The following is an 11,873-nucleotide window of genomic DNA, read 5'->3' as shown; positions in this document are numbered from 1 at the left end:
CAATCAATGCATTTCATTGTGTTACAACAGTAGCTCCGCCCTAAATGGTCTTTTCCATTTTTCTGTGGACTTATTTCCAACGAGTGCCAAAAATGGTACAAATCGGTCCGGCCAACTGGGTCCATTTTACAATGGAAACACTCAAAATACCGTATCGGTCTTGTCCGGTCTGGACCGCTCTGTGGAAACAAGGCATAACAGAGCACTATTGGTTTCAGGTGTGACTTTAAATCTGTCAAATGAAAGATTTTAAGAGGAAAGATTGTTCGTTTGGAACATCCTTACTAAGGATGTTCCAACAACCAACAAACATTCATGTCTTTTCCTCTTTTTGCCTGTTTTTTAAAGAGAGGGGATTATATCTGTTCAAGATAGTGACAATTGTGGAGTTGAAAAAAACTGGCTTTGGTGCAGAAGTGGAGAAGATGAGGTTCAGTTCCTGCCAATGTGTCGAAGTGTCCTTGGGCAGGGCACTGAACCCCACTTTGCTCCTGGTGGTTATAGGTTGGTGTTAGTGTTTGGCAAAGTGTGTGAATGTGTGCGGTCATGGGTGAATGGGACTGTAACTGTAAAGCACTTTGGATCTTCAAGAAGGTAATAAGTATGAATACACCATTTATACATTCTGATGGACCTCTAAGCATCATCTTGTGAGACCGGATGATGGGGGATGAGGGTCAGCGCGTCAGAAACTCCTCACATCCACTGTCAGGCACAGGGGTGGAAAGGTGATGATTGGGGGATGTGAGGCCAGCTGTTTGACTGAAACTGGGTCATCCATCTTTATTGTCAAAGCCGTCTTTAGGCGAAGGATCGGCATGCCTCGGACCAGTCACAAGTCCATCACATGCACACATTCAGAGACAAACAACCACACACTCATTAAAGAGAACACTTTAAAATCCATAATTAACCCATCAGACATGATCCTGGACGGGGGGAGGAGCTTGTAGAGCCATTCTTGCACAGGAATGTTTCCTTAAAGTTCTCCAGAAAAGGACAAATATGGATTTAGAAAGGTATTAGAAACAAAAAAAGAATTTTTAAACAACTAAAGTCCTAAATTCAGAATTAAGAATTTGAATTTAAACTACAGGACTGGATTTTTTTTTCTATTAATTCAGTCAAAGTCTCGACTTTAACCTGTTGAAGTGCTGTTAGAGAACCCTAAGAGAGATGTAAAATATCATATATGAAGTAAATTGAAGAAAAATCTAAATATCTTTACGTAGATACAGACTGGAGAAGTCACACAGATAAAGATCTCTTGAAGGTGAATAAAGATGCTACTAAATCATGAAATATATTTGACTTCTCCATATTCTCCAAGATTAAGTCTTACTTTGTAATCTGTTTTATTTCATGTTTTTTGTGAATATTTTCAAGCTGTGACAGTTGCAAAAGTCAAATAAAGTGTCTTAATGTCGATATTAATTTATTTTGTTTAATTTACTATTTATTTAGAATGTTTATTAGAGGACTAAACTAATAATATTAATAATAATAAAGTCACACAGAGAGGAAGTGTGCTAAAAAAAATATTTGTTTTAATTTTGTACCCAAAGCAAAAGGAGAAAACTTTTTTAGCTTCAATAAAAGTCAGAAAAACTGTGACATCTAAGATAGCAGGAGTCCAGGCAGCAAAGCTGCAGCCTCACAGCTTCTCCGTCCTGCCGTTCCGAGTCATGGGACTTCCTGCATCCTTTCATTCTGCTCCGAGTTTATAGCCCATCTTCCCATCAAGCATCCAGTGGAATTCACCTCAGACATGTGATCTTGGATTTTTCTTTCTTATTTACACAGGGCCTTGTGTGCTAAGCACTGTGAGTGTGTTTAGGCCTGATTGGACACAGTCTGAACCTGCTGATTGTGCTTGCGTGTCTGCGTCCTCCTCATCACTGCCACTGCGCTGGGATCAGGAGAACAGCGGGGTCTTTCTTTAGGTAGAGGATTGAATCAGTGATGACAGTCTCATGACCTCTTCCTCTCTAACACATCCACACTCTGTCTGCCCTGATTTAACCCGCTGTGCTTCACAAACACGTCTTTTCAAATCTAAACTGCTTTTTAGGGCAGAATTAGAGAGAAAAAAAACATTTTTTTCAGTTATGACACATCAGATAAAATATTTTTTACTACACAAAACTTCTATAAATAAATGATTGAGTTAAGACTTAAAAATAAATTCAAATGTGAACAATTCTCAACTTGTTTATATCAGGGCAAAAAAAGTGACTAAACCTAATTAAAAACAACAATATATTGTATTTCCTGCAAAGATGCGTGTGTGAATGTTAAAAGCTAAGGCATGCTAAAACAGTAAAGGGAGCTTAAAACACTTCAGGACTTCTAGAAAAGTTCAAGTTAAGATTGAAGGTTTGGCTGTAGAAAAAAAAGCACTAAAAATTCATTAAAAATGGAAAATTCTGATGTTAACTACAAAAATGCGAAGAGTTCCGTATTTTCTACACTATGTGGACACCAGAAAGACTATACAACACATTCTCATCCCCAAGTCGTCACATGTTGGCGTTTGGTTAAGGACCCCTCCGCGTCACTTTTTGACGTTTAGGGTGTCCCCAACTCGTCGTTTTTTAATGGGTCCGCAACCTTCGGGACGCGGTGCCGGATCTGCACTGGTCCTCAGGACGCATCCAGTACTGTTACACTAACCTTAACCTGGTACTGGTCCGCATCTGGTACCACGTCCAGTTCACATCTGGTACTGGTTTGGGTCCGGTACCAGTGTAGCATGTTCTAAACATGCTACACATTAGCTGTGTTAGCGTATTTGCACGCAAAACTTTAACTGGTACTGGTTTGCATCCAGTACCATGTCCAGTTCGCACTCGGTACGCATCTGCTACTAGTTTGGGTCCGGTACCGCATCTTGTCCAGTTTCAGGTTAGGGTTCTGGTGCTTTACGTGTTGCGGTACTGCACCGGTTCTGGTTCATGACTTAGGGGTTGGGGACCCGTGATTTGGGAACAGTCAGTACGTCAAAAAAACGACGACTTCTTGACACCCAAAACATCAAAAAGTGACGAGGAGGGGTCCTTAACCAAACGCCAACATCTGACAACTTGGTGGACAGAATGAAGGTGATTAATTCCCCCCTATAGTGCAAAAAATATGATAAATGATAGGGGCTAAGTTAGCTGAAAGTCAAACGTTCATAAGAAAATCTGAAAATCCTAAATTAGTCATAATGTTTTGTTTTCTAAATCAAATTAAGTTGATAAAAAGCTCATGAAATTTGTCAAATTTGAAGTAAAAGTTAAAACAAATGTGCATTTGTTGCCCCAAAAGGAATAAAAATAGTAGAAATAGTTATTAAAGTGAGTTGCTAACTGAAAGTGTAAACCACCATTGAAATAATCTAGTAAATATTCTCGTTATAGTTGAGAGAAATCAAAGAACACACTTCTTAACATTACGATTCTTCCACTCAGAACCAGACTAATTTATTAATAAAACAATCAAACATGCTACTAAAATATCTGAATATTTAATGTCCCACTCTGATGACTTTTGTGCTTTTGGTGTTTAACATGCTTTAGCATTTTTCTTATGATGGAGGACATATATATATGTATAAATGAAGAAAACAAACATTTTTGCATCAGACATCACAGGTAAGTGATGAAGAAAAAAAATTACAGCTTTCTTTTTGTAGAGTTAGAAAATCACTGGTTGAGTGTGATTCAGTTGAAAAAAGACTATGGCCATGTCCAAATTCCTTCACTACAAACTATATAGTGCGTTGGCCATTTTCTAGTGCTGTCCGAATCTACAACTCCAAAATTGAGTATCCTAGAAATTTTCCAGAAGTCTTTGCTCACTACATTAGCAAAACACACCACAACGCATGGCGGTCGAATAATTTGTGCGAAAAAAATGTGTTTAAGTGTATTTTTAAAATAAACCGGCCACATTTTCATCATTGGAACACAGTGGATTCATAAGTAGATATTCTCAAATGTTCATATAGATTAGATTTTCACTTTGTAAAATAAGTGACATATCTGCCATTTAGTGAGCATGGTGTCCGAATTGTTTTTAAAATACAGGGCACTAGGTAGTCCTGAAGTAAATAGTTTTTTTTAGTAGCTAGAAATTAACCCTTGTGCTATCATAGGCATGTTTCCATTAAAAGTGGATCCCATCTGGACCCCACAAGACAATGCGCTGAACTTTTTTTTATCTTCACTGGTGTCCATGGCAGATATTAAACCCTATCCACCTTTGTCATGGGAGGAATCACACATCAATTTAGGATGGGGCCATCTGGACCCTATAAGATTGAGAATTCAAACATGTCTGAATATCAACTGTCAAGCATGGTGGTGGAAAAGTGAGGATTTAAGTTTATTTAAAAATAAATAAGTAAATAAAATAAAAATAAATAAAGAACATAAAATAAATAAAAGTAAAATAAAAATAAATAAATAAAAAAAATACAAATAAAATAAATAAAGAATCCCACTGGGTCATCTGAGTTTTCTTATCAGCCGCTGTGAACTTAAATTGTTAATATCTGTATATATCTGGTGAAAACTTGTCATATTTTTAAATTTTTGTACGTGTGCACAAAATGTATTGTATGTGTTGAAAATCAAGAATTATGCGCGCACAAATCCAAAGTTAAGCACAGATCAATAACTATGCATGGACAAATCCAAAGATTTGTGCACAAATCAAGAATTTACGCACGCGCAAATCAAGAATTATCCATGCACAAACCCAAAGTTATGCCCACAAATCAAGAATTACACACGCACAAATACAAAGTTATGCCAACAAATCAAGAATTACGCAAAGTTGTGTGCACAAATCAAGAATTACGCACTCACACATCCAAAGTTATGCCCGCAAATCAAGAATTACGAATGCAAAAATCCAAAGTTACGCACAAATCAATAATTACGCACGTATGAATCAATAATTATGCACAAATCAAAAAATTAAGAACGCAAAAATCTAAAGTTATGTGCACAAATCAAGAATTACACAAAGTTACATACACAAATCAAGAATTACGCACACCCAAATCCAAAGTTACGTACAAATCAATTTTTACGCACGCAAAAATCCAAAGTTGTGTGCACAAATCAAGAATTACGCACGCACCAATGAGTCTGTTATCTCTCCACTGGATGCTGCTATTAAATTCTTAGCTGAACTTGTTTTTTAATTTTTCATGAATCCATAAACACTCAAAAGTAGATCACGCGGCAGGTTTGTGATCGTGGGACAGGGGAGGAGGGGGGAGCCAACCCCATCCCGCTCACTCCCCGGACCTGGACCGGACCGCTCTGGGTCGGGGAGGTGCGGGAAGGTGATGTCGTAAAAGCCCGAGTGTCGTAAACCAGGTGCGGAGAAGGGGAGGTGAAGGGGAGGGAGACAGGAGGGAGGAGGGTGAGGGGGAGAGGGGGGGTGAGAGAGGAGGTGACTCTTCGGCAGCATTTAGACACAACGAAAGGATCATGGCGGATGGCCCCAGGTGTAAGCGCAGAAAGCAGGCGAACCCGAGGAGGACCAGCGGTGAGTAAAACTACTTCCAGCGCGGCGCTTCCCTCCTTCGGAGGCGGTCGGGAGGCTGCCGAGTGTCCGGCTCATTTTGTCCGAAAGTTGAGCCGCGGAGAAGTCCTGTTTTTGATGACTGAAAGTGGTGGGAAGTAGCAAGTGAGCGCCGTATCAGCGCCTGTGCGGTGTACCGTTATACCTGGGTCGCGTCTCTCCCTCCGCCTAGCGGTCCGCTGCGCCGCGGACCGTTATACGCACCTCACTCTGTTAGGAGCGGAGCGGCTCTTTCCTTCACTTTCTGACCCTTTTGTCGCCTAAAAATGAATCAGTTTGTTCGAAAGTGGAGACTTTCATTGATTTCGTTCGGTTTTTTGAGGAGTTTGGGGGCTCCGGCTCTAAACTCGGACCTGTTTTCTGTGCGGTTCTCGACTAACCACTTAAATAAAAATACCTTACAGGTACATGTTATTTTATTTGTAAAAAGAAAACTCTCATATTTCATTTTTTCTTTTGTGTTGTAGCTTAAAAGCGGGGACATTTATTAGTTTTGTGTTGTAAGGGACACTTTTTTGACGCTTTAAAAAGATCAAAAATGTGAGTTGATTTTTTGCGCTTTTTGAACAGTTGTCATTTTAAGAACTTCTTTTTCATTCTTGCCTCATGTTCGGGATGTTACGGTGGTCCTTTTGGGGGTCTTTTTGACCACGGAGAAGTGACCGCTGGAAGCTAGCGGGGATCCAGAGCGCGAGGAGATCTCACGCGCCGCTTGTGTGAGCAGCGCGAGCGCAGCCCATATAAGGAGAGCGGATCCTGTCCTGCCGCGCGCTGGGAATTCGGGATTCTTGGGGGGAACCGTGGACTTTTCTCGTCTCCTCATTGATCCCGGCCCGTTAATTTCACTCGGAAACAAGAGTGAACGGAGTTTCCGCTGCGCTCGGAAACACTTATATGCTGATTTTGTTGACTAAATATGAACGTTTAAGTTCCTTTGGACGCGACAAATGCATAAAATCGGCGTGTTTTTACGAGTGCTCGGTGGGACGGGCTCGTTTCCGGTGTTGAGGGCAATATTGGGAGACCTTATCAGCTTCGTCCTGCGTGTTGACCGGTGAAACTCTCCAGAGCCGTGCTGATTCAGCTTTTTTCCTGTTGTGGTGGTTTGAATCTCTTTCCAGTTGTCTTCTACCTTTCTTTTCTTTTTTTTTTTTTTTAAGTATTTTATATTGTATGAATTTGTGTGTACCTCCTTGATGTTTCTTTGGTTCTGTGGCAGTACTTTTGCTTCCCCTTTTTGAACTGTCTCATCTTTGTTGATACTTTTAAGTCATTCTCCTTATAAGTGTTGCTTGTTTTGTTTCCACTTCAGAGTTACACCCTCTCCTCAACTTTTATACTTTGATAGGATTGTGCAATCAACATAGGAATGCTAATATTCCACACCTTCATGTGCTTTGGTTCAACTGATACACTGTCAGGACTAAACCTGAAGAGGACCAGGTTTAGTGAAAGAAAGAAAATCCCAAAACAGGAAGGAAGAAGAGACTAGTCCTTCTAGTCATCTGACCAAAACGAACCTCCTTAAGTCAACACCTTTCTCCACAACTCTTCACACTTATAGAGTTTAATTTTGCTCGCTGTTTATCTGTTAATTCGGTTACTAATACTTTTTATTGCTTGTGTCTATTTCTGCATTCGTACTGTTGTTAAGAAGACTGGGCTCTAGTTGTTCAATCTGCACTGAAGTTTGGAGCTTCTATATCAGGGGTCTCAAACGGGCCATTTGAGGCCTCCGCCTTATTGTAAAAGTTCAACGTCTACTAAGTAATATCTTCTGCATGTCCACACTTCTTTGATGATTGCTTTAAAACTTTTGCATTTGCTATTGTCATTGGATCTGGTTGTCAGAAAAGCCCTTAGCAACAGTTGCTAGTGTCGTTAGCTTCTGTCGTTTCACAGGACACGCAGAAGATATTGCTTAGTAGTACATAGACATGAACAAATGTTTGATAAATTTGTTCAGTGGACATAGACAATGAACTAAAGATATAGACAGTGGATGCAAAAGCATATTTTTGGCACAAATGGAACCCCATACGGCCCAGACTTTCCTTTCAGTGGCCCCAAGGTAAATTGAGTTTGAGAACCCTGATCTAAATGACTATCTAAGGAATTGTGGTGGGGATCAAACCGTTTGTACGCCCCCTAAACCTTTGTGTTCCATCTGATCTGAACAAGTGAAACTTTTAAGAGTTCGTCTAGCAGTTGGACTTGTTTCATCCATAAAAACTGTTTCGATAACTTGCTCATCGGTTTGTGCCGATTAATGTCAGGGACTTAACCAGGTGCTTAGGAAAGAGGGTGTGCCAAGATCAAGGTGAGCTCCATTCCCCGCTGTAAACAGAGAGGTGTTAACAGCCAGCAGGGCGACAGGTGTTTGCAATCGGTTGGATACTGCAGCTTCCTTTGTCGCTCCCCCCTCCCCAGAAATCAGCTCCCCTCAGGAATAGCAGCCATTCCCTGCAACGGTAATTTAACACAGCAATTTGGGGAACAGAGGAATGCGCGTGGTATTAACTTTCTTTGCAAAAATAAACAGGGCTGTGGTGCTGGGCCAGATTTAAATTTGCGCTCAGGAGGCATTTTCACTACATTTATAGAGCATTTGTAATGAGTGCGTCCATGTGACCGCTTGCTTGCACAAACCTGTGCAAAATGCTTAACGAATCTAAGTTTCAGGTAATGCCACAGACACTAAACAGCCACATGCAATAGATTTGTGCAAGAACACTGAAACACAATGGCACGGTTGTGCTGTGGAACCAGCAGTGGATCTGGGCCACAATCAGGACTTGAGTTGAGTTGACTTGAGTTGGTTCCGCTCCAGACCTCCACATGCCACTCGGGTGTTTTAAAAGACACCTGTTTACATTTAAAAGGTTCACCCCTGTGGTCTGGGAAGCTTAGCGGAGGAGGAAATTTTTAATTTCTCTCCCTGCTTCTCACCAGCTTCATTTGAAAGTGCCAAGTAAGAAGAAAATCCCCCACCGCCCCGGTCGCTCTATCTCTCGCTCCTCCTTCCACAGCTTGTCCTTTATTTTGGTGATGGTGGGTGGGGTGTGCGGGGGTGGAGGTGGGTCAAGACACAGTAGCTAGGGGTGCTGTTGATTGCCCCCTGACCTAGGCACCCATGCGTTCTTAGAGTATGACTTCACTTTCCCCCCTCTGTGCCATTGTGGGGCTTCCAGCATGTCCAATTGTGTTTGTGTTCAACTCGGTTCAATAAGAGGAGGGGGAGGATGGGCGATGGGGGGGTTACCTCACCCCCTCCCTCTGTTCCCCCCACTCCTCCCTGACCCCTCCTCTGTTCAACAGTGAGCTTCGCTGTGGAGGAACATGGGGCTGGAGGGGGGCACAACAGGTGACAAGTGGGGAGGCGTCGGTGCTGGCAGATGCAAAGTATGACGCATATGGCAGACATCTCCCAGATGCATTTTTAGGGTCAGACCAATCCGAGAAGACTCTCCCCTTGTTTGTCTTCAATTGTCATTGAAAAGCAGAAAACAAAGTTTTGCCGTGAGGATAGTTTCAAGCAGGAGAAGGTCCGCTCATGTGACCATCTGCCCGAGTGAAATCGACGTGATCTACGACTATGTATTTGCCGCTGTGAAGGCAGCTTAATGATTAGCTACTCCCATGGAGAAGAGGAGCATTAGCCCATAAAAAGATGTTCTCCCTTCATAAAGAGGCAGTTTTAAACCCAGAGTCAGTTTCAGTAACCCCCTTAACTGCGCATGGATGTGCTTTATTGGGGTTTGCGTGGCTGAATACCTAAATGAACCATTGTGTGTTGAGGCTTTAGTGAGAAAGCCTGAGGAGAAAGAGCCTAGTTACCTTTGCAGTTTGCCTGCTCTACCTCATACACTTTCAGGGCCAGAAGAAAAGGGCCATTCAGCAGCCCGGCATGGGGAGGGAGAGCCCTTTTCACACTCAGCTTGTGGGAACCTTCTTCATACTGGGCATGCCATTTGCATATGACCCATTCTTTTCGCAAAGGTCCCTGTGAGGGTGGAATCCGTGGAACATTCACAGAATTTTTTAAATCCTTCTCTCACACGGCCCTCGGCCCCTCAAGAGTCTCTGTTTGAGATTTTTGTCTCTGAAATGTGTCCCTCACCTGCCTGATGCATAGAAATTAGGGCTGGGAATCACTGGGTACCTCACGATACGAAGCGATTCATGGCTCACGATATCAATGATATCGCGATACTGCAATCATTGGTAAAAGTGACCTCTGATAACTCTCAATATATAGAACACATTTTTTAGGGAAAATATATACCTATTTATTTTTTAACTTGAACACAATCATAATACACAACTTTAGTCTTATTTTGTACAACAAAAAATAGACACTTTTGTGCAAACCAGTAATCCTATGTCTTTGACAAGCATTGACATCAATTTAATTGGAATTATCTGTAAAATTCAATGTAAACAATAGCAAACATGGACAGGAGTGCCAATAGTTAATGCAAAATTGTTATTAACATCAGAACAAAAAATAAATAATTCAAGTAGCTGCCAAACACATCGGTCCCCGTGACAGCCAGTCATGCAATGAGCGCCCCCTATCAACCTCCAATGGTATGTCTCACCAAAGGATTACGAGAATCAACTAAATATCACGATATATCGCTATATTAATATTTTGGCACAGCCCTAATACAAATGTGGTGTTTCTGTCCCATGGATTTAAAGTGAGTATGTTTATGGAGGCCCCCACAGAGCCTGTAGTCTTGGCGGCGTCCTCCCTGACGATGACGTGACCCACACCCTCAGTCTGAAAGGACAGACGTGTCCTGCAGTTGTGGAGTGGAGTTGTGGGGCGGTAACGGGGTAACAACCAGCATGAGGCGGTGGGAGCCTGTAGCATCGCATCAGCTCATTGAACTGTACAAAAACACAACCGTTGCACTGGAGTGAAACCCCCCTCCCCTCCCCAAACACACCCCCTCCAGAATGGCACCATCCTGGGCTGCCCCCTCACCAACTTGAATGTTCATTTAGGTACAATTAGTGAGCAGAGATGCTGTGAGGATTGTTCAGAGAAGATCTTCGTCATGTCCAACGGTCCCAACTCAAAGCGCCGAGACAGACTGAGGGAGGAGAGCTCGGCTGGGTGTAACTGAGCAGAAAACCTCTGTGGCCTCTTTGGTGAATCATGTGCACAGAGACAGGTCTTTCTTCTCTGCTCTATTACCAGAAGTGCTATCTGCTCCTTCCACCTCCTCTGGTCCATCCTCACAGGTGTGGGGGTGAGAGTTAATATTCTCCGTCCACACTGCGTGTACTTGAGGGAAAGATTGCCTTTGAATTGCCGTCCTGGCGGAGGTAAACGTCATGTACGGCCCGTCCGGTGCCGTCTCTTGATATGTGATTTTAATCATGTGTTTGGTGGCCCACTCTGGGCCCCTCTGGGTCTGTCTGCACACCCCTCCATGTCCCTCATAATCACCACCACCACCTCCTTCTTTCCCGCCCATCCATGCCCTCCCCTTCTCGGGGTCCTCAGTGGAGCGGTTAATGAAACAGACTTTACTGACACAATAGGCAGAAGGAGGTCTGGTGTGGGGCTCCTACACCAGCTTGTGCTTGTGGCAAAGACTCATTGGGGAAAACCTCTGCTGTAACTCCAAACCACCAGACTTATCTTCTTACAGAGATGCTGGACGGGCCTGACCTTATTGTCGTCCACAGTCCATCAACAGAGATGAAATTGGATGACATCAGATGAAGAATACTCCACTGCCATGTTTTGTTCCTTGAACACAGCTTAGTTGTTGGCTTTTTTCCAGCCTCTTATGATGACCGTATTGATTTTCCTCTCCATAGCACACAGAACTGATAATGGCCCTCCTGAGGGGCTGCACATTCATATTCACATCCTGATTCCCGTAGCACAGCCTTTCTGCGATGTCCCAGGGGCCACAGTGACTAACGAATCCACCGCTCAGCCCATGGAGCGTTGAACTAACCAGGCTCGGCCAGCCTAGTGATAGCTTCATCAAGAAACAAAAAACAGAAATAAAACTTAGTCACCCTGTTTGTTAGTCCGACAGAAAGCTGACTGCTATGCTGGATGTCAGCATGGATAAACACTCATGCGGGGTTAATGAGGGGAGAATGACAAACCTGAGACAAGGCTGGATACAAGGAAGCATTGGTGGGGGTTCAGTTGATTAATCTGCGATTAGACTTCAGCCAATCCAAAACACACTCATCAACTGCTTTAAAGCTCAGTCACAACACCCTCAGCAACACACGTTCAAGTGACCACTTTCAATAAA

The 11,873-nt window shown here is 42.7% G+C and overlaps 1 protein-coding gene across 1 annotated transcript in view; it reads left to right on the top strand.

Moving 5' to 3' along the window:
• The first annotated feature begins 5,242 nt into the window (after positions 1-5,242).
• The window catches only part of zeb1b (zinc finger E-box binding homeobox 1b), a 60,329-nt gene continuing 53,698 nt past the window's right edge, over positions 5,243-11,873 (top strand). The window contains exon 1 of the mRNA XM_024279593.2: positions 5,243-5,544. Within this exon, the coding sequence (XP_024135361.1) occupies positions 5,487-5,544 (58 nt within the window). The 5' untranslated portion in view covers positions 5,243-5,486. The remainder of the gene's footprint in view (positions 5,545-11,873) is intronic.

The sequence above is a fragment of the Oryzias melastigma genome, linkage group LG20, assembly GCF_002922805.2.
Source record: "Oryzias melastigma strain HK-1 linkage group LG20, ASM292280v2, whole genome shotgun sequence".
Classification (NCBI taxonomy): domain Eukaryota; kingdom Metazoa; phylum Chordata; class Actinopteri; order Beloniformes; family Adrianichthyidae; genus Oryzias; species Oryzias melastigma.
This window is presented reverse-complemented; position numbering and strand designations above follow the sequence as displayed.